Source organism: Salmo salar, chromosome 26 (assembly GCF_965601325.2).
Source record: "Salmo salar chromosome 26, fSalSal1, whole genome shotgun sequence".
NCBI lineage: Eukaryota > Metazoa > Chordata > Actinopteri > Salmoniformes > Salmonidae > Salmo > Salmo salar.
Window position 1 is genome coordinate 32782501 of NC_138316.1, and position 23284 is coordinate 32805784.

A 23284-nucleotide genomic window follows, 5' to 3' on the forward strand; every position below is an offset into this window, starting at 1 on the left:
TCAGATCCACAAAGTCCCTTCCACCAGGTGGCTGATGAGATATTTTGGCACGACTGCCATATTGCATCTCCATCCCAAAGCCCTTGCTTGAAAGTGTACCTCGCCAGACTGCCAAGAACCTTGCCCTCATCCAGGCCACGGTGGCGAGACACGGTAGTGATGACACCATAGGCCTTGTTGATCTCTGCACCCAACAGGATGCTCTTGCCAGCATACTTGGGGTCCAACATGTACGCTGCGGAGTGTATGGGCTTAAGGCAGAAGTCTTCACGCTTTTTGATGTATTTCAGAACTTCAGTTTCCTCTGCTTGGAGCAACAGTGAAGTGGGAAGGGCAGTATGGATTTCTTCGCTTACATCTGCAAGCAGAGTCTGAACATCAGACAGGATGGCATTGTCTCCTTCAATCCTTGCAATGGCTACTGCTATAGGTTTCAGGATTTTCAGGCTGCTTACCACTCTCTCCCAAAATACATCATCCAGGAGGATCCTCTTGATGGGGCTATCCATATAAGCAGACTGTGATATGGCCATTTCTTGGAGAGACTCCTTCCCCTCCAGGAGACTGTCAAACATGATGACAACACCTCCCCAACGGGTGTTGCTGGGCAGCTTCAATGTGGTGCTCTTATTCTTCTCACGTTGCTTGGTGAGGTAGATTGCTGCTATAGCTTGATGACCCTTCACATACCTAACCATTTCCTTGGCTTTCTTGTCGAGTGTATCCATTGTTTTCAGTGCCATGATGTCCTTGAGGAGCAGATTCAATGCATGAACAGCACAGCCAATGGGTGTGATGTGAGGGTAGGACTCCTCCACTTTAGACCAAATAGCCTTCATGTTCGCAGCATTGTTAGTCACCAGTGCAAATACCTTCTGTGGTCCAAGGTCATTGATGACTGCCTTCAGCTCATCTTCAATGTAGAGACCGGTGTGTCTGTTGTCCCTTGTGTCTGTGCTCTTGTAGAATACTGGGTGAGGGGTGGAGATGATGTAGTTAATTATTCCTTGCCCACGAACATTCAACCACCCATCAGAGATGATTGCAATACAGTCTGCTTTCTCTATGATTTGCTTGACCTTCACTTGAGCGCTGTTGAACTCTGCATCCAGCAAATGAGTAGATAAGGCATGTCTAGTTGGAGGGGTGTATGCTGGGCGAAGAACATTCAGAAATCTCTTCCAATACACATTGCCTGTGAGCATCAGAGGTGAACCAGTTGCATACACAGCTCGAGCAAGACATTCATCAGCATTTCTCTGACTATGTTCCTCCATTGAGTAAAAAAAAAATCTGATTCCAGGAGGACCATGATCTGTTGCTATCGATAAGGTGTCTGATTCATCATTTTCACCTTGAATAGAAGTAGAGGGATTTTTGTCAGAGGTTGCTTCTACATTAGCTGCAGTGTAATGTCTCCACACATCAGATAGTGCCTGTGGCATTTTCCTGTAAAGATTAGAAGAAAAAAATGGTAAAACAATACAATTCCATTTACAGATAAATAGTTAAGCAGTTAGATTAAACAACTCCTTTGTAAGACAAATGTTTTAAAATGAAAGATGTATGGAAACAGGTGAATTAACACTCCTCAGTTAGCAGGCGCAAGCAAGCTAAAACCCACATGGTAGCAAAACTAACTAGCAGAAATTGTCAACAAGTTAGAAATTATTTAAACACTTTGCTGTAGGCTACTATTTACTAGTTAACAAAAAAATCAAGTATGTCATAAAATATATTCACCCCACCCAGTATTGTAATCAAAACTTACCAGTAAGCATGTAGTCCTTGGTTCAGACAGTGTAGTAGTGTGCGCTCAATAGCATCTCATTAGTGTGCAAGATCTTGAGAATCAGTTGTACATGTGATGGAAGAATGTACTGTGCATGCAGAGGGTTGCAGTTCCATTGAATTGGGGATAGTTTACTTTGCAACCCTACTGAAGGGTCAGGGGTTAAAGTTTAGGGGTTGAAGGTCAGTATTACATTTTAGTCATTTAGCAGACGCTCTTATCCAGAGCGACTTACAGTAGTGAATACATACATTTGATCTTCATTTCATGCATTTTTTTTTTGTACTGGCCCCCCGTGGGAATCGAACCCACAACCCTGGCGTTGCACACACCATGCTGGCGTTGCAAACACCATGCTCTACCAACTGAGCCACAGGGAAGGCAAACCATGAGACAAGGAAGGAAAATGTTATTTACCCTTATTTTACAATTGTAAATTAACATAAAAAATATAATTTAAGGTCATTAGAAAGACGCTGGGTGGCTTTGTCTCAGTTGAGATGTATACTGAACAAAAAAAAATAAACACAACATGTAAAGTGTTGGTCCCATGTATCATGAGCTGAAAAAAAAACTTGGCATGCTGGCTGCAGGAATGTCCATCAGAGCTATTGCCAGAGAACTGAATGTTCATTTCTCTACCATAAGCCTCCTCCAACATTATTATAGAGAATTTGGCAGTACGTCCAACCGGCCTCACAACCACAGACCATGTGTATGGCGTTGTGTGGGCGAGCAGTTGGCTGATGTCAACGTTGTGAACAGAGTGCCCCATGGTGGCGGTGGGGTTAAGGTATGGGCAGGCATAAGCTACAAACAGCGAACACAAGTGCATTTCAAATATGGCAATTTGAATGCACAGAAATACCCCATGACGGGATCCTGAGAACCAATGCAAGGCCCATTTTTTTAAGGTATCTGTGACCAAAATATGCATATCTGTATTCCCAGGCATGTGAAATCCATTGATTAGGGCCTAATGAAATTACTTAAATTGACTGGTTTCCTCACATGAACTGTAACTCAGCAAAGCTATCTTTCAAATTGTTGCATGTTGCGTTTATATAAGTGTTCAGTATATTCTTCTTTCAGTTATAATAGGGAAACAAAACAGGCTGTAAATAAATTCGTAGCTTGTTTAAATGTGACTTCAATATCCCTTCAGTCACGCAGACAGAGACATAGTTTATCTAGGAAAAAGGTCATCTTAAACAGCAATACAACGCTGATATCAGAAGCTGGAATAAGCTATTATAGGCTGTAAAGGTTGAGTTGGTAAATAGGTGCTCACCCTCGGAGGAGCATTACCTTGTAGGTCCAGCACTAACAGCTCTCCCCGGGTGTACTCGTATGTCCAGTGGCTGAAAGCCAGCATGGTCTCCTCCAGAAGGTTGGTTGGGACAATCTCGTCCCCGTTGTTATTGTTAAACTTCCTGAACTCTCCAGTAATACACTCCTCTATAGCAAACCACTGGCCTGCTGAGTGACAGTACAACAGAAACACCTCCAGAAACCTACACACACAGACACAGAGAGAAAAGGCAGAAAGAGACAGAGAGAGAGAGAGAGACTGTGTCTTCTGAAATTCATGTTTAAAATGAAAACACCTGAAAACAAGCAGCTAAATGAGAAGTGTGCCATATAGCTCTGGTGTGTTAGTTTACCTGGGAGAGTAAGGGATTGTCTTGGGCCTCATTTGGTTGAAGGCAAATGTCAGTTTCTGAGCAGCTCTCTGCTGTTGAATTTCCTGTCAAGAGAGAACAAATGAGAGAGATGATACCAGTGTATGAGATATTTCCATATTTCCACATTGAATAGCCTTAAATAGACCAGAGGAAGGAAGGAAGGAAGGATGAATAGAATGGAGGAAGAGAGGGTGGTGGAAATGATCATATATTAAAAAGGAAAACTAACCATAGTTATCCTGCTATGGTGTGTCATTATGAAGAGTGTGTGTGTGTACACTGAGGAGAAGCCAATGACGTACAGTATATAAAGTGCATTCGGAAATGATTCAGACCCCTTGACTTTTTCCACTTTGTTACGTTACAGCCTTATTCTAAAATGGATTCAATTGTTTTTCCCCCTCATCAAATCTACACACAATGTCCCATTATGACGAAGCAAATAAAGGTTTTTAGAAGTGTTTGCAAATGTATTAAAATTCTAAACTGAAATATAACATTTACATAAGTATTCAGACACTTTACTCAGTACTTTGTTGAAGCACCTTTGGCAGCGATTACAGCCTCGAGTCTTCTTGGGTATGACGTTACAAGCTTGGCATGCCTGTATTTGCGGAGTTTCTCCCATTCTTCTCTGCAGATCCTCTCAAGTTCTGTCAGGTTGGATGGGGAGCGTCGATGCACAGCTTTTTTCAGGTCTCTCCAGAGATGTTTGATCGGGTACAAGTCTGGGCTCTGGCTGGGCCACTCAATAACATTCAGAGACTTGTCCCGAAGCCACTCCTGCGTTGTCTTGGCTGTGTGCTTAGGGTCGTTGTCCTGTTGGAAGGTGAACCTTCGCCACAGACTTCGCCACAGCAACCTTCGCCACAGTGCTCTGGAGCAGTTTTTCATCAAGGATCTCTTTGCACTTTGCTCCGTTCATCTTTCCCTCAATCCTGACTAGTCTCCCAATCCCTGCCGCTGAAAAACATCCCCACAACATGATGCTGCCACCCCATGCTTCACCGTAGGGATGGTGCCAGGATTCCTCCAGACGTGACGCTTGGCATTTAGGCCAGAGAGTTCAATCTTGGTTTCATCAGACCAGAACATTTTGTTTCTCATGGTCTGAGAGTCCTTTAGATGCCTTTTGGCAAACTCCAAGCGGGCTGTCATGCGCCTCTTACTGAGGAGTGGCTTCCGTCTGGCCACTCTACCATAAAGACCTGATTGGTGGAGCGCTGCAGAGATGTTTGTCCTTCTGGAAGGTTCTCCCATCTCCACAGAGGAACTCTAGAGCTCTGTCAGAGTGACCATCTGGTTCTTGGTCACCTCCCTGACCAAGGCCCTTCTCCCCCGATTGCTCAGTTTGGCCACTGTGTTCTTGGGGACATTCAATGCTGCAGAAATGTTTTGGTACCTTTCCCCAGATCTGTGCCTTGACACAATCCTGTCTCGGAGCTCTCCTGACAATTCCTTCGACCTCATGACTTGGTTTTTGCTTTGACACTCACTGTCAACTGTGGGACCTTACATAGACAGGTGTGTGCCTTTCCAAATCATGTCCAATCAATTGAATTTACCACAGGTGGACTCCAATCAAATTGTAGAAACATCTCAAGGAGGATAAATGGAAACAGGATGTACCTGAGCTCAATTTCGAGCCTCATAACAAAGGGCCTGAATACTTATGTAAATAAGGTGTCTGTTTTACATTTTTAATACATTCGCAAAAATGTTAAGTCAAGGGGTCTGAATACTTTCCGAATGCATTGTAGACCCTGGATAGCTGACACTATGTCTTGGCCAATAAGAGCCATTGAAGCCATCAGGTCGCCATATTCATACTCCTCCTTTCAGAGCTTTAAGTATTGGGAATGAATCAGGGAACAAACACACTGAGTGTACAAAACATGGCTATTTCCATGACATAAACTGACCAGGTGAATCCAGGTGAAAGCTATGATCTCTTATTGATGTCACCTGTTAAATCCACTTCAATCAGTGTAGATGAAGGGGAGGAGACAGGTTAAAGAAGGATTTTTAAGCCTTGAGACAATTGAGACATTGATTGTGTATGTCTGCCATTCAGATGGTGAGTGGGCGAGACAAAAGATTTAAGTGGGGGGGAGACTCAATATTAGGAAGGTGTTCTTAATGTTTTGTACCCTCAGTGTGTGTGTGTATATATATATATATATATATATATATATATATATATATATATATATATATATATATATATATATATATATATATATATATATATATATATATATATATCTCATTGGGTGAAGCACAGTGTGTGTGAGTGTGTTCTCCTCTACCCTGAGACAGAGCAGCAGTACAGTGTCCTCCTTGTAGATGCTCTGCCAGGTCTGGACCACCTCTGGTAGGAAGGACTTAACGATATACAGGTGACCTGGCTTCAGAATGTCATACTCCGACCACGTACACAGCACCTAGAGTACAATAGTTACAGTTTATTGTCCTCCCGAGAAATACATTATTGTAGAACAATGCAACAAACCAACAACAAAAGCAACAAACCAATAGCAATACTTTTTAATGTTCATTTCCATATCTGTTACATGTAGTGAAGACACTAGACAGTAGTGACCACACACACCAGCTGTACCTTGAGTGCACGTCGCAGCCCCCCTCCCATCTCCTCCTTACTGAGGAACTCTATCTTGGCACAGAGACCTTTGTGAGCCCAGGAGGACATGCTGTTGTTGATGGTGTTGGGAGAACTCTCCTCCAGACGATACACTGTTACTGGCTCACCTACAGGGAGCAGCACACACAGACAGAGAGAGAGAGAGAGAGAGAGAGAGAGAGTGTGGGTGTGTATTAAATATAGAATTGCAGCCACACAGGATAGATGGTTTATAGGTTCAACTGGTTTGGGTGTGTCAGCGGGAGTTGGGATATGCAAAAACACATTTCCAATTCACACCTGTATAATAAAATAGGACAAATAAGCATCCACCAAATTATTACTATTATTTATAGGTTAAACTGGCTTCCTTATCTCCCTTAACTGGCCATGATATGTCCCACTTTATGTCCTCATTCTAACAGACTGGGTGGGGTCACCTCGTCTGTCACCAGGGTTAGGGTGAGACAGTTCTCTCTCATTGTTCATACATTTCCGTTTACTTCCTGAATTGAAACGGAATTGACCCCAACACTGCAGTCCTTTCAACTAGATAGACTACAGCTGAGTTAGACAGTAGGACACAGTCCGTGAAAGAAATTGAAAACCTGACTCCGTGTGGTGCCTGATGAAATGGACCCAGGAGGCATTGGGGTGAAGGGGGTGTGTAATACGGTATCTTACCTCTAGGGGGCACTGGGGTGAAGGGGGTGTGTAATACGGTATCTTACCTCTAGGGGGCACTGGGGTGAAGGGGGTGTGTAATACTGTATCTTACCTCTAGGGGGCACTGGGGTGAAGGGGCTGTGTAATACGGTATCTTACCTCTAGGGGGCACTGGGGTGAAGGGGGTGTGTAATACTGTATCTTACCTCTAGGGGGCACTGGGGTGAAGGGGGTGTGTAATACTGTATTTTACCTCTAGGGGGCACTGGGGTGAAGGGGGTGTGTAATACGGTATCTTACCACTGGGGTGAAGGGGGTGTGTAATACGGTATCTTACCTGTAGGGGGCACTGGGGTGAAGGGGCTGTGTAATACGGTATCTTACCTCTAGGGGGCACTGGGGTGAAGGGGCTGTGTAATACTGTATTTTACCTCTAGGGGGCACTGGGGTGAAGGGGATGCTCTGAGACAGCCTCATCAGGTTGTTACGCTCCACAGCTACAGGGAGGGAAACACACAGAGTCAAATACACACAACAATGGCAGAAGGAGGCTACAGTAGTCAAATTACATCCTACTTCATGTAGTGGGGAATAGGATGTGACTTGAGACTGACTACAGTATGCTTTAAGGTCCAAACCTCACCTGAGTATTGGTAGCTTTCCATTGGCTTGAAAGGGGAACCAATTGCTAAAAAAATAAAATGAGTCAGTTATTCAAATCCAGTCCAATCAAATCTAAAGTTTATTTGTGATATGCATGGTTACAGGAAGTGTACACAACACAACAAAACGCTTACTTGCAAGCTCTCCTCTCATGACTATTGCTAATAAAAGTACAAGTAAAAAATAAGAAAGAAATAAGCATGTAGGGAAGAGAATAAGAATGAAAAAGTAGAGGTGAAGAGGTGAATTCATTTTAGTGGTACAGGGTTAGATCCCATCACAATGAGTTAGACGTAGTTAAAGGGTTAGATCCCATCACAATGAGTTAGATGTAGTTACAGGGATAGTTCACATCTCAATGAGTTAGATGTAGTTAAAGGGATAGTTCACATCACAATGAGTTAGATGTAGTTACAGGGATAGTTCACATCACAATGAGTTAGATGTAGTTACAGGGATAGTTCACATCACAATGAGTTAGATGTAGTTACAGGGATGGTTCACATCACAATGAGTTAGATGAAGTTACAGGGATGGTTCACATCTCAATGAGTTAGATGTAGTTACAGGGATAGTTCACATCACAATGAGTTAGATGTAGTTACAGGGATGGTTCACATCTCAATGAGTTAGATGTAGTTACAGGGATAGTTCACATCACAATGAGTTAGATGAAGTTACAGGGATGGTTCACATCACAATGAGTTAGATGTAGTTACAGGGATGGTTCACATCACAATGAGTTAGATGTAGTTACAGGGATAGTTCACATCACAATGAGTTAGATGTAGTTACAGGGATGGTTCACATCACAATGAGTTAGATGTAGTTACAGGGATGGTTCACATCTCAATGAGTTAGATGTAGTTACAGGGATAGTTCACATCACAATGAGTTAGATGTAGTTACAGGGATAGATCACATCACAATGAGTTAGATGAAGTTACAGGGATGGTTCACAGGGATGGTTCACATCACAATGAGTTAGACGTAGTTACAGGGATAGTTCACATCTCAATGAGTTAGATGAAGTTACAGGGATGGTTCACATCACAATGAGTTAGATGAAGTTACAGGGATGGTTCACATCACAATGAGTTAGATGAAGTTACAGGGATGGTTCACATCACAATGAGTTAGAAGTAGTTACAGGGATGGTTCACATCTCAATGAGTTAGATGAAGTTACAGGGATGGTTCACATCACAATGAGTTAGATGAAGTTACAGGGATAGTTCACATCACAATGAGTTAGATGAAGTTACATGGATGGTTCACAGGGATGGTTCACATCACAATGAGTTAGACGTAGTTACAGGGATGGTTCACATCTCAATGAGTTAGATGAAGTTACAGGGATGGATCACATCACAATGAGTTAGATGTAGTTACAGGGATGGTTCACATCTCAATGAGTTAGATGTAGTTACAGGGATAGTTCACATCACAATGAGTTAGATGTAGTTACAGGGATAGATCACATCACAATGAGTTAGATGAACTTACAGGGATGGTTCACATCACAATGAGTTAGATGTAGTTACAGGGATGGTTCACATCACAATGAGTTAGATGAAGTTACAGGGATAGTTCACATCACAATGAGTTAGATGTAGTTACAGGGATAGATCACATCACAATGAGTTAGATGAAGTTACAGGGATGGTTCACAGGGATGGTTCACATCACAATGAGTTAGATGTAGTTACAGGGATAGTTCACATCTCAATGAGTTAGATGAAGTTACAGGGATAGTTCACATCTCAATGAGTTAGATGTAGTTACAGGGATGGTTCACATCACAATGAGTTAGATGAAGTTACAGGGATGGTTCACATCACAATGAGTTAGATGTAGTTACAGGGATAGTTCACATCACAATGAGTTAGAAGTAGTTACAGGGATAGTTCACAGCCACTCACAATCCTTCCTGCTCCCCAGGTGGGCGTGTCTGTAGAGACATGATGCAGCTGAGAGGAAGGAGAGAAAAGATCATTAGCCAGAGATGTGACTAAAGAGGTGAATAGCCTGTTCATCTCAGAGAAAGAAATCAGGAACTATCAAGTTATAGTAGAGACCGCAAGTTCCAATGGACACATACCATTTATTCCTGAGTCCTCCCCTGGTGCCCTGCTGAGAGAAAGAACACACAACGGACATCAACATCCACCTCATAGAGATAGAGATCATTACATCTGTTGTTGTCTCTACCTTCTTGCCCTTTGTGCTGTTGTCTGTGACCAATAATTGTTAGTACCATGTTGTGCTGCTGCCATGTTGTGCTGCTACCATGTTGTTGTAGTAATGTTGTGTTGCTACCATGCAGTGTTTCCATGTGTTGCTGTCATGCTATGTTGTTGTCTTAGTTCTCTCTTTATGTAGTGTTGTGGTGTCTCTCTTGACGTGATATGTGTTTTTTTAATCCCAGCCCCCGTCCCCGCAGGAGGCCTTTTGGTAGGCCGTCATTGTAAATAAGAATTTGTTCTTAACATTTACATTTACATTTAAGTCATTTAGCAGACGCTCTTATCCAGAGCGACTTGCCTAGTTAAATAAAGGTTAAATAAATAAAAAACGTGGAAATAACCCATTTTGCATGTACATTGTCATTGAGGATTTCCATCATTTGAAAGTAGTGGGACTTCCAGGTCATCAGGAAAAAAAATCAGCCAATGAATTTTACTTGTGAGCAAACATTCCATAACTGCAGGTGGCAGTAGATCACCAACCTTGGCTTTATACCTGTTCAAACAACACACTCCAGGTGGCAGTATGCACCATTTCAGTTTGTTTACCAACTCATAGAAGTAGTAGAAGAAAAAGTACGACTTCAAAATGGAGATGGCCTCAATGGCTCTGCCTATACTCTCACAGACGCTATACAGTAGAACAGTAGTAAAACACCGTTCACTTATTAATTAACACATACTAACACTACGGGCAACCACCCACTCCCCCAATAGCTGTGTTGGGAATGTGATTGGAACATTGTTTCCGGTCACCATGGTAACGGTAAGCCAGGCTTGGCCTAGGGTTACGAGCCAAACTGTGGGAACACTGAACTGATCAACAACCAAGAAATCTACTAGACTCACGGCTGTAAGTGAATTCATCTACTCTACAAGGGCTGTAAGTGTAAGTTGACCCCAGCTGAAAAACCAGGAGGAAGGTAGGAATGCATGTCAGGTACTTACAGACTGCTGGCCTGAGCTGTCTTGACCTGAGCCCTCTCCTGAGGAGAGAGGAAAACATGCCAGTTAGTCAGTCATACAGTCACTCATACAGTCAGTCATAAGTACAGTCAGTGGTACAGTCAGTCAGTGGTACAGTCAGTCAGTCGTTCAGTCAGTGGTACAGTCAGTTGTAGTCAGTGGTACAGTCAGTCAGTCACTTGTAGTCAGTCAGTCACTTCTAGTCACTTGTAGTCAGCTAGTCACTTGTAGTCAGCCAGTCACTTGTAGTCAGTCAGTTGTAGTCAGTCAGTCAGTTGTAGTCAGTCAGTCAGTCAGTCAGTCAGTCAGTCAGTCAGTCAGTCAGTCAGTCAGTCAGTCAGTCAGTTGTAGTCAGTCAGTCAGTTGTAGTCAGTCAGTCAGTTGTAGTCAGTCAGTCGGTCAGTCAGTGGGTGGTACAGTCAGTCAGTCAGTGAGTGGTACAGCCAGTCAGCAAGTGAGTGGTAGAGTCAGTCAGTCAGTGAGTCAGTCAGTAGTACAGTCAGTCAGTCGTACAGTCAGTCATTCAGTGGTAAAGTCAGTCAATCAGTGGTAGAGTCAGTCAGTCAGTCAGTGGTACAGTCAGTCAGTGGTACAGTCAGTCATTCAGTAAGTGGTACAGTCAGTCAGTCGTACAGTCAGTCAGTCAGTGGTACAGTATGTCAGTCAGTGAGTCGTACAGTCAGTCAGTCAGTGGTACAGTCAGTCAGTGGTACAGTTAGTCAGTGGTACAGTCAGTCAGTCAGTGGTACAGTCAGTCAGTCAGTGGTACAGTCAGTCAGTGGTACAGTCAGTCAGTTAGTGAGTCAGTGGTACAGTCAGTGGTACAGTCAGTCAGCGGTACAGTCAATCAGTTGTAGTCAGTCAGTGGTACAGTCAGTAAGTCAGTGGTACAGTCAGTCGTACAGTCAGTAGTACAGTCAGTCAGTCGTACAGTCTGTGGTACGGTCAGTCAGTCAGTGAGTGGTAGAGTCAGTCAGTCAATGAGTGGTACAGTCATACAGTCAGTCAGTGGTACAGTCTGTGGTACAGTCAGTCAGTGAGTGGTACAGTCAGTCAGTCAGTCGTACAGTCAGTGGTACAGTCAGTTAGTCAGTGGTACAGTCAGTCAGTCGTTCAGTCAGTGGTTCAGTCAGTTAGTGGTACAGTCAGTCAGTGGTAGAGTCAGTCAGTCAGTGGTACAGTCAGTCAGTGGTACAGTCAGTCAGTGAGTGGTACAGTCAGTCAGTCAGTGGTAGTCAGGCAGTCGTACAGTCAGTCAGTGGTACAGTCAGTCAGTGACTCAGTGGTACAGTCAGTCAGTCATTCAGTCAGTGGTACAGTCATTTAGTCAGTGGTACAGTCATTTCGTCAGTCATTCAGTCAGTAGTACAGTCAGTCAGTCGTACAGTCTGTGGTACAGTCAGTCAGTCAGTGAGTGGTAGAGTCAGTCAGTCAGTGAGTGGTACAGTCAGTCAGTCGTACAGTCAGTGGTACAGTCAGTTAGTCAGTGGTACAGTCAGTCAGTCGTACAGTCAGTGGTACAGTCAGTCAGTCGTACAGTCAGTGGTACAGTCAGTCAGTCGTACAGTCAGTGGTACAGTCAGTCAGTCAGTGAGTGGTACAGTCAGTCAGTCAGTGAGTGGTACAGTCGGTCAGTCAGTGGGTGGTACAGTCAGTCAGTCAGTGAGTGGTACAGCCAGTCAGTAAGTGAGTGGTAGAGTCAGTCAGTCAGTGAGTCAGTCAGTAGTACAGTCAGTCAGTCGTACAGTCAGTCATTCAGTGGTAAAGTCAGTCAATCAGTGGTAGAGTCAGTCAGTCAGTCAGTGGTACAGTCAGTCAGTGGTACAGTCAGTCGTTCAGTAAGTGGTACAGTCAGTCAGTCGTACAGTCAGTCAGTTAGTGGTACAGTCTGTCAGTCAGTGAGTCGTACAGTCAGTCAGTCAGTGGTACAGTCAGTCAGTCAGTGGTACAGTCAGTCAGTTGTAGTCAGGCAGTGGTACAGTCAGTCAGTCAGTGGTACAGTCAGTCAGTCAGTGGTACAGTCAGTCAGTCAGTGGTACAGTCAGTCAGTGGTACAGTCAGTCAGTTAGTGAGTCAGTGGTACAGTCAGTGGTACAGTCAGTCAGCGGTACAGTCAATCAGTTGTAGTCAGTCAGTGGTACAGTCAGTAAGTCAGTGGTACAGTCAGTCGTACAGTCAGTGGTACAGTCAGTCAGTGAGTGGTACAGTCAGTGGTACAGTCAGTCAGTGGTACAGTCAGTCAGTCAGTCAGTTGTACAGTCAGTCAGTCAGTCGTACAGTCAGTGGTACAGTCAGTGGTACAGTCAATCAGTTGTAGTCAGTCAGTGGTACAGTCAATCAGTTGTAGTCAGTCAGTGGTACAGTCAGTCAGTCAGTGGTACAGTCAGTCAGTCAGTGGTACAGTCAGTGGTACAGTCAGTCAGTCAGTGGTACAGTCAGTGGTACAGTCAGTCAGTCAGTTGTAGTCAGTCAGTGGTACAGTCAGTCAGTTGTAGTCAGTCAGTGAGTGGTACAGCCAGTCAGTAAGTGAGTGGTAGTCAGTCAGTCAGTGAGTCAGTCAGTCAGTCGTACAGTCAGTCATTCAGTGGTAAAGTCAGTCAATCAGTGGTACAGTAAGTCAGTCTGTGGTACAGTCAGTCAGTCTGTGGTACAGTCAGTCGTTCAGTAAGTGGTACAGTCAGTCAGTCAGTCGTACAGTCAGTCAGTCAGTCAGTGGTACAGTCAGTCAGTGAGTCATACAGTCAGTCAGTCAGTGGTACAGTCAGTCAGTGGTACAGTTAGTCAGTGGTACATTCAGTCAGTCAGTGTTACAGTCAATCAGTTGTAGTCAGGCAGTCGTACAGTCAGTCAGTCAGTGGTACAGTCAGTCAGTCAGTGGTACAGTCAGTGGTACAGTCAGTCAGTTAGTGGTACAGTCAGTCGTACAGTCAGTGGTACAGTCAGTCAGTGAGTGGTACAGTCAGTGGTACAGTCAGTCAGTGGTACAGTCAGTCAGTCGTACAGTCAGTGGTACAGTCAGTCAGTCAGTGGTACAGTCAATCAGTTGTAGTCAGTCAGTGGTACAGTCAGTCAGTCAGTGGTACAGTCAGTCAGTCAGTGGTACAGTCAGTGGTACAGTCAGTCAGTCAGTGGTACAGTCAGTGGTACAGTCAGTCAGTCAGTTGTAGTCAGTCAGTGGTACAGTCAGTCAGTTGTAGTCAGTCAGTGAGTGGTACAGCCAGTCAGTCAGTGGTAGTCAGGCAGTCGTACAGTCAGTCAGTGGTACAGTCAGTCAGTGACTCAGTGGTACAGTCAGTCAGTCATTCAGTCAGTGGTACAGTAAGTCAGTCTGTGGTACAGTCAGTCAGTCTGTGGTACAGTCAGTCAGTTCAGTGAGTGGTAGAGTCAGTCAGTCAGTCAGTCGTACAGTCAGTCAGTCGTACAGTCAGTGGTACAGTCAGTTAGTCAGTGAGTACAGTACAGTCAGTCGTACAGTCAGTGGTACAGTCAGTCAGTGGTACAGTTAGTCAGTGGTACATTCAGTCAGTCGTACAGTCAGTGGTACAGTCAGTCAGTCGTAGTCAGGCAGTCGTACAGTCAGTCAGTCAGTGAGTGGTACAGTCAGTCAGTCAGTGAGTGGTACAGTCAGTCAGTCAGTGAGTGGTACAGTCAGTCAGTCAGTGGTACAGTCAGTCAGTTAGTGGTACAGTCAGTCGTACAGTCAGTGGTACAGTCAGTCAGTGAGTGGTACAGTCAGTGGTACAGTCAGTCAGTGGTACAGTCAGTCAGTCGTACAGTCAGTGGTACAGTCAGTCAGTCAGTGGTACAGTCAATCAGTTGTAGTCAGTCAGTGGTACAGTCAGTCAGTCGAGTGGTACAGTCAGTCGTACAGTCAGTGGTACAGTCAGTCAGTCAGTGGTACAGTCAGTCAGTCAGTGGTACAGTCAGTGGTACAGTCAGTCAGTCAGTGGTACAGTCAGTCAGTGGTAGAGTCAGTCAGTCAGTGGTACAGTCAGTCAGTGGTAGAGTCAGTCAGTCAGTGGTACAGTCAGTCAGTGAGTGGTACAGTCAGTCAGTCAGTGGTAGTCAGGCAGTCGTACAGTCAGTCAGTGGTACAGTCAGTCAGTGACTCAGTGGTACAGTCAGTCAGTCATTCAGTCAGTGGTACAGTCATTCAGGTCAGTCATTCAGTCAGTAGTACAGTCAGTCAGTCGTACAGTCTGTGGTACAGTCAGTCAGTCAGTGAGTGGTAGAGTCAGTCAGTCAGTGAGTGGTACAGTCAGTCAGTCGTACAGTCAGTGGTACAGTCAGTTAGTCAGTGGTACAGTCAGTCAGTCGTACAGTCAGTGGTACAGTCAGTCAGTCGTACAGTCAGTGGTACAGTCAGTCAGTCGTACAGTCAGTGGTACAGTCAGTCAGTCGTACAGTCAGTGGTACAGTCAGTCAGTCAGTGAGTGGTACAGTCAGTCAGTCAGTGAGTGGTACAGTCAGTCAGTCAGTGAGTGGTACAGTCAGTCAGTCATTCAGTCAGTAGTACAGTCAGTCAGTCGTACAGTCTGTGGTACGGTCAGTCAGTCAGTGAGTGGTAGAGTCAGTCAGTCAGTGAGTGGTAGAGTCAGTCAGTCAGTGAGTGGTACAGTCATACAGTCAGTCAGTGGTCAGCAGTCGTCGTGGTACAGTCAGTCAGTGAGTGGTACAGTCAGTCAGTCAGTGGTACAGTCAGTCAGTTAGTGAGTCAGTGGTACAGTCAGTGGTAGTCAGTGGTACAGTCAGTCAGCGGTACAGTCAATCAGTTGTAGTCAGTCAGTGGTACAGTCAGTAAGTCAGTGGTACAGTCAGTCGTACAGTCAGTGGTACAGTCAGTCAGTGAGTGGTACAGTCAGTGGTACAGTCAGTCAGTGGTACAGTCAGTCAGTCAGTTGTCAGCAGTCAGTCAGCGTCAGTCGGGTACAGTCAGTGGTACAGTCAGTGGTACAGTCAGTCAGTCAGTGGTACAGTCAGTGGTACACTCAGTCAGTCAGTTGTAGTCAGTCAGTGGTACAGTCAGTCAGTTGTAGTCAGTCAGTGGGTGGTACAGTCAGTCAGTCAGTGAGTGGTACAGCCAGTCAGTAAGTGAGTGGTAGTCAGTCAGTCAGTCAGTCAGTCGTACAGTCAGTCAATCAGTGGTACAGTCAGTCAGTCTGTGGTACAGTCAGTCAGTCTGTGGTACAGTCAGTCGTTCAGTAAGTGGTACAGTCAGTCAGTCAGTCGTACAGTCAGTCAGTGGTACAGTCAGTCAGTGAGTCATACAGTCAGTCAGTCAGTGGTACAGTCAGTCAGTGGTACATTCAGTCAGTCAGTGGTACAGTCAATCAGTTGTAGTCAGGCAGTCGTACAGTCAGTCAGTCAGTGGTACAGCTCAGTCAGCGCCTCAGTGGTACAGTCAGTCAGTCAGTGGTACAGTCAGTCAGTTAGTGGTACAGTCAGTGGTACAGTCAGTCAGTGGTACAGTCAGTCAGTCGTACAGTCAGTCAGTCGTACAGTCAGTCAGTCAGTCGTACAGTCAGTGGTACAGTCAGTCAGTCAGTGGTACAGTCAATCAGTTGTAGTCAGTCAGTGGTACAGTCAGTCAGTCAGTGGTACAGTCAGTCGTACAGTCAGTGGTACAGTCAGTCAGTCGAGTGGTACAGTCAGTGGTACAGTCAGTCAGTCCGTCGTACAGTCAGTCAGTCAGTTGTACAGTCAGTCAGTCAGTCGTACAGTCAGTGGTACAGTCAATCAATTGTAGTCAGTCAGTGGTACAGTCAATCAGTTGTAGTCAGTCAGTGGTACAGTCAGTCAGTCAGTGGTACAGTCAGTCAGTCAGTGAGTGGTACAGTCAGTCAGTGAGTGGTACAGTCAGTGGTACAGTCAGTCAGTCAGTGGTACAGTCAGTGGTACAGTCAGTCAGTCAGTTGTAGTCAGTCAGTGGTACAGTCAGTCAGTTGTAGTCAGTCAATGGGTGGTACAGTCAGTCAGTCAGTGAGTGGTACAGCCAGTCAGTAAGTGAGTGGTAGTCAGTCAGTCAGTGAGTCAGTCAGTAGTACAGTCAGTCAGTCGTACAGTCAGTCATTCAGTGGTAAAGTCAGTCAATCAGTGGTACAGTCAGTCAGTCTGTGGTACAGTCAGTCGTTCAGTAAGTGGTACAGTCAGTCAGTCAGTCAGTCGTACAGTCAGTCAGTGGTACAGTCAGTCAGTGAGTCATACAGTCAGTCAGTCAGTGGTACAGTCAGTCAGTGGTACAGTTAGTCAGTGGTACATTCAGTCAGTCAGTGGTACAGTCAATCAGTTGTAGTCAGGCAGTCGTACAGTCAGTCAGTCAGTGGTACAGTCAGTCAGTCAGTGGTACAGTCAGTCAGTCAGTGGTACAGTCAGTCAGTCAGTGGTACAGTCAATCAGTTGTAGTCAGTCAGTGGTACAGTCAGTCAGTCAGTGGTACAGTCAGTGGTACAGTCAGTCAGTCAGTGGTACAGTCAGTGGTACAGTCAGTCAGTCAGTGGTACAGTCAGTCAGTGGTAGAGTCAGTCAGTCAGTGGTACAGTCAGTCAGTGGTAGAGTCAGTCAGTCAGTGGTACAGTCAGTCAGTGGTAGAGTCAGTCAGTCAGTGGTACAGTCAGTCAGTCAGTAGTACAGTCAGTGGTACAGTCAGTCAGTCAGTGGTACAGTCAGTCAGTCAGTGGTACAGTCAGTCAGTCAGTCAGTGGTAGTCAGGCAGTCGTACAGTCAGTCAGTGGTACAGTCAGTCAGTGACTCAGTGGTACAGTCAGTCAGTCATTCAGTCAGTGGTACAGTCATTCAGTCAGTCATTCAGTCAGTAGTACAGTCAGTCAGTCGTACAGTCTGTGGTACAGTCAGTCAGTCAGTGAGTGGTAGAGTCAGTCAGTCAGTGAGTGGTACAGTCAGTCAGTCGTACAGTCAGTGGTACAGTCAGTTAGTCAGTGGTACAGTCAGTCAGTCAGTCAGTGGTACAGTCAGTCAGTGGTAGAGTCAGTCAGTCAGTGGTACAGTCAGTCAGTGAGTGATAGAGTCAGTCAGTCAGTGGTACAGTCAGTCAGTCAGTAGTACAGTCAGTGGTACAGTCAGTCAGTCAGTGGTACAGTCAGTCAGTCAGTGGTACAGTCAGTCAGTGGTAGTCAGGCAGTCGTACAGTCAGTCAGTGGTACAGTCAGTCAGTGGTACAGTCAGTCAGTCATTCAGTCAGTGGTACAGTCATTCAGTCAGTCATTCAGTCAGTAGTACAGTCAGTCAGTCGTACAGTCTGTGGTACAGTCAGTCAGTCAGTGAGTGGTAGAGTCAGTCAGTCAGTGAGTGGTACAGTCAGTCAGTCGTACAGTCAGTGGTACAGTCAGTTAGTCAGTGGTACAGTCAGTCAGTCGTACAGTCAGTGGTACAGTCAGTCAGTGAGTGGTACAGTCAGTCAGTCAGTGAGTGGTACAGTCAGTCAGTCAGTGGGTGGTACAGTCAGTCAGTCAGTGAGTGGTACAGTCAGTCAGTCAGTGAGTGGTACAGTCAGTCAGTCCTACAGTCAGTCAGTGGTACAGTCAGTCAGTGGTACAGTCAGTCAGTGGTACAGTCAGTCAGTCAGTGAGTGGTACAGTCAGTCAGTCAGTGAGTGGTACAGTCAGTCAGTCAGTGAGTGGTACAGTCAGTCAGTCAGTGAGTGGTACAGTCAGTCAGTCAGTGAGTGGTACAGTCAGTCAGTCAGTGAGTGGTACAGTCAGTCAGTCAGTGAGTGGTACAGTCAGTCAGTCAGTCGTACAGTCAGTGGTACAGTCAGTTAGTCAGTGGTACAGTCAGTCAGTGGTTCAGTCAGTCAATGGTACAGTCAGTGGTACAGCCAGTCAGTCAGTGAGTGGTTGTCAGTCAGTGAGTGGTAGAGTCAGTCAGTCAGTCAGTAGTACAGTCAGTCAGTGGTACAGTCAGTGGTACAGTCAGTCAGTCAGTGGTACAGTCAGTGGTATAGTCAGTCAGTCATACAGACAGTGGTACAGTCAGTCAGTCAGTCAGTGGTACAGTCAGTCAGTCAGTCAGTCAGTCAGTCAGTCAGTCAGTCAGTGGTGCAGTCAGTCAGTCAGTGTGTGGTACAGTCAGTGAGTCAGTCGTACAGTCAGTCAGTCAGTCGTACAGTCAGTCGTACAGCCAGTCAGTCAGTTAGTTGTACAGTCAGTCAGTCAGTTAGTTGTACAGTCAGTCAGTTAGTTGTACAGTCAGTCAGTTAGTTGTACAGTCAGTCAGTTGTACAGTCAGTCAGTAGTGATTTCAGGACCTGAAGGGTGTGAGACATCAGACAGTTTACATTTACATTTAAGTCATTTAGCAGACGCTCTTATCCAGAGCGACTTACAAATTGGTGCATTCACCTTATAATATCCAGTGGAACAACCACTTTACAATAGTGCATCTAAATCTTTTAAGGGGGGGGGGGTTAGAAGGATTACTTTATCCTATCCCAGGTATTCCTTAAAGAGGTGGGGTTTCAGGTGTCTCCGGAAGGTGGTGATTGACTCCGCTGTCCTGGCGTCGTGAGGGAGCTTGTTCCACCATTGGGGTACCAGAGCAGCGAACAGTTTTGACTGGGCTGAGCGGGAACTGTGCTTCCTCAGAGGTAGGGAGGCGAGCAGGCCAGAGGTGGATGAGACAGTGGTACAGTCAGTCAGTCAGTCAGTGGTACAGTCAGTCAGTCGTACAGTCAGTGGTACAGTCAGTCAGTCAGTGAGTGGTACAGTCAGTCAGTCGTACAGTCAGTGGTACAGTCAGTTATAGAACAGTTCTCACCAGTAGTAGTGCAGCTCTGGGGTCTTCGTGGATGAGGATGTCTTCCGCTGACACTCCGCTCCTCTCTCTCTTACTCAGAGCTGCACACAATAATCAAAGACACTTTCAGTTAGCACACATAGTATACATGTTGTGACCTCTGGCAGGTCTTGTCAGGGTTCTGCAGTGTATTCATGTGTCTAGCAGCACAGGTCTATCTTCCTGGACTTACAGGAGTCTGGATGGAGGAAGGAGGGACTCCGGTCAAACTCAGTGAAGCCAGCATATGAGTTGACCGTCCTCATATTACCTTGGCCTTCAGGATGACCCTGTAGACCGAGAGAAAGACACACTGGCATCAGTATCTAGGAGCAACTTCCTCCTACTGGGCTCAGCTGATGAGATCAGTTTCCCTGTTTTTCACATAGTGAGGCTAAGGTTAGGATTTGTGGGGACAATGTGTTTGAACAGGAATCCATTGAGGAATTCTGGTTTGTTCTGTGGAAGTGCCTCTGTGATGTTTCATGTAAATAAACTGCTCCACCCTCTGCCCTGGGAGAAATACCGAACTAGAACTAACAGGTTCTGTTTTTTAAATGGTCATAACCAACCAACAACCACTTCCCAACCGGGAACTAAGAGCATGTAAATAACTGTCTCAATACCTAGGAGGAGGAACACACACATAATCCCACATACTCTCTCACCTGTTCCCTGTGCTGCGTGGCTGGGCTGAGCTGTCTGGAGGCGGCGGCTGTGGAGGAGATGTCTCTGGGGAAGGAGCGCTGCAGGTCCAGGTGCAGGTTGTCTTTATGACCTGGAGGACCGGAACACTGTTAGACAGATACAGAGACAGCATCACACCAAGGGTGGCCAACACTTGTCCTGGAAGGCTGCAGAGCTGCAGGCTTTTTTGTTGGGGTTCATTTCAATTTGATAGCTTCCTGAATTAAAATGGAATTGACCCAAACCCTGATCCAGGTCAGGGGTTGGCCAAACCTGGTTCTGTGCCTTAGAGAGAACATCTTAGACCTCTGGGACAGTCACTGGAAGACAGACGGACAGAGGGTAGGTACCTCAACCTTTCCATGTGACAAACCCTTAAACCAATACAGACAAATTCAGGAAAGGTTGCAAATCTCAACCAATCAATCAATACATGGTGAAACAGTCACAACCCTGTCACCTTCAACCAGAGGCCAACACCCCAACACAACAATGACGTTAGACAAGACAAAAGGTTGACATAATAATTGACAGGTAGAGCAAGAGAGAAAGAGAGAGACAAATCTGAAATTGAGAGAACAACGACGAGTTAATTACCAATCTGATCCTAGCACCCTACAGCCCAGGCAATGTTCCAAATCACACCCTGCTCCCTATGTAGTGCACTACTGCGTTCATAACCAAGTAGAAAGGTGGTAATTACCAGTTGGAGGCGTTCACATATTAATAAATGTCTTTTTACGAATAATTCATAATTGTTATATTTGTTACATTTTAGTAGTTGACGTGGGAGGTCAGCATGTGAGAGAAGTCGTGGCTCAGGGATGATAGACAAGTTTCCCATTAGAAATTATGATCTGGAGGTGCGTTCAACTGGATCTTTACCAATGACTGTATACGAATGAACAATGCCATCTATGATGACGTCACATCATTCATTCCTATGTGAAGACTAAAATGGTGCATTTGAAGCAGAGGAAGTCAGTTTTAGCTTGCTAAGATGTCGTCTAAATTGGGGGATTCTCAAGACATAACATGCACAGTTTGAGCTACTCCAGGAAGTGATGTTGCCGGCTGCAACTAGGGGAGAACGACTGCCCCCTCTGAATAGCTCAAGTTGAAGGTTGTCCAGGGTACTGCAGGCTGCCGGAAGCAAATAAATTATCCTTAACTTATTCTGTGTGCAATTCCAATAATTGTTTCTATTACACCAGATGTATGTCCTTGAATCAATTACTTAAAAACGTATTCTGTGTGCGATTTTAAAACAATACATCGGTTCAAGGACATACATCTGTCTAATAGAAGAAATTATTCGTACTATGATTATTTTGGATAAAAAATGTTATCACCAAAATTGAGCACAAAGATTGCCATTTTCCCATTGATTATAATGGGGGAACCTGCAGTATCCCGATCAGCCTTAAACTGCATGGCTTCAACGAAAGGGGGCAATTGTTTTCCCCCGCTTTTTCCCAGTGTATGAGGTAAATAGGCCTTCCACCTTTCCTCTTGGTTATGAATGCAGCATTCTTCCCTGTTGCTGACTAAAAGCCAATTTATGCTTGATCCGCAAATGTGGTCGGAGGCGCCGTATGGATGGTGTGATGCAATTGCAGAGCCTCCGGGGGGCACGCAGAGGCCAAATTGAGTTCCGCATTGCCGTGCGCCTCTCAAATTTTGTAAATTCCGTATAGCTCCGCATTGACTTGAATGGTTGATGGTAGGTGAGGGCGGGAAGTCCTGTATAAACACAAACTCACTTCCTTAACAACAGCTCTGCGCTTCTTGACGAAGCGCAAGAAGTATGAATGCCCTGAATTCTGCATAGGCCGTATCACCATAAATGTTACATGGCCAATGCAGACGTAGGATTGACCATGCAGAGCCTTTAAAAGGTCCCCCTTAGCCAAATCAGAGGGTACGTAGGGAAAGTGAAGGGAACAAATTACAAGAGTTAGTTCTGAGGTGATTTTGATTCCCAGTTTAAGGCAGACCGCTGTAACCGTTTAGCTGTAATGTAAATAGCTGTTGTATATGTAGCATACTAGCATGTGAACTGTATAAGTAGCTAAGAAGAGTTGATGACTGAGTGACGAGACCAGAGCCCTATACTACAAAGAGGAGTTAGCGAGGTAAGTGTGGTCAACTCGGAGTTACATTTTGGATAACCGGTCATACTAGTGGCTCATCTTTTAGCCAGGTAGATTTATATGGCAACGAATCCTTCAGAACTAACCTGATCAGGGGCAGGCTAACTCAGGGCTAACTCCATTTATCCTGAATGAAGTGTCTGAGCCGCGAGTTGAGGACCAATAAAATTCGATTCCCTCCCTCTCGCCAAGACTACGTTGTCATCCCCTTCATTTGAGGAAGACTGATTAACTATTTTATACAATTTGAATTGTATTTTTTTTCTATAGTAATATTAAAAAATACCTATCACATTACACATTTAGTAATCACAGCATGCATTTGAAAGTTGACGCACAGTGAAACGTTCGTATGATTTTCTAAAATGATTTTATTGATAGGTAGGGAAAATGGGGCTTGTGCATTGATAAGGATTCCAAAGCACAAAGACAGCATTAACGAAACTTAATAAAAACAGCACTTCTAAAAGCCTATTTCAAAGCATAGCCTGCAGAATTTGCAAAATAACTTTTCTTTCATGTTGATTTCAGCCCCAGAAATAAAACTGTGAACATTGTCTCAATTAAGAGTTCGGTGTTCGACTAGCCATGTGCAACATGGACGTACAGTTAACAGAAGTAACGTGGGCGATGAAACTACGAAAAGCCATTCATTTCCAATGGAAGAGAAGCTAAATGGGCGGGGGACAGTCGGACAATGCGAGCATGGGCGAGGGACGTGAACAGGGTGGGACCAAAGATGAGGAAACCGGAACTTGTTGCAAATACTTTGCGATATCGCGGCGTCCCTACTGGATTGGCTGTTGATACCTAGCACTACCACTAGCACTACCTAGCACACACACACACGAGGGCGAAGCTAGCGTTGTGAGGCAGTATACAAGTGTAGTTAAAAAAACATACTGACAGTGCATTTCCACATAACACGATGGGGGCAATGAAACAACCTTGCTTGATATTTACCTTTCTAGCACCCACATAAGGGGGAAGCTTGAG

The 23284-nt window shown here is 45.1% G+C and overlaps 1 protein-coding gene across 3 annotated transcripts in view; it reads right to left on the reverse strand.

The window, feature by feature from the left end:
• Positions 1–23284, reverse strand: part of LOC106587669 (transient receptor potential cation channel, subfamily M, member 7) — a 111473-nt gene that overhangs the window by 3752 nt on the left and 84437 nt on the right. For 2 of the 3 annotated variants that reach the window (XM_045708035.2, XM_045708037.2), the window contains exons 27-38: positions 20117–20226; positions 19642–19738; positions 19431–19510; positions 10641–10678; positions 9548–9579; positions 9369–9416; positions 7428–7472; positions 7216–7281; positions 6098–6246; positions 5787–5921; positions 3457–3539; positions 3101–3306 (exon numbers count right to left, since the gene is read on the reverse strand). In XM_045708035.2, the coding sequence (XP_045563991.1) occupies positions 3101–3306; positions 3457–3539; positions 5787–5921; positions 6098–6246; positions 7216–7281; positions 7428–7472; positions 9369–9416; positions 9548–9579; positions 10641–10678; positions 19431–19510; positions 19642–19738; positions 20117–20226 (1089 nt within the window). The remainder of the gene's footprint in view (positions 1–3100; positions 3307–3456; positions 3540–5786; positions 5922–6097; positions 6247–7215; positions 7282–7427; positions 7473–9368; positions 9417–9547; positions 9580–10640; positions 10679–19430; positions 19511–19641; positions 19739–20116; positions 20227–23284) is intronic. The other variant, XM_045708036.2, reaches the window with a different exon arrangement.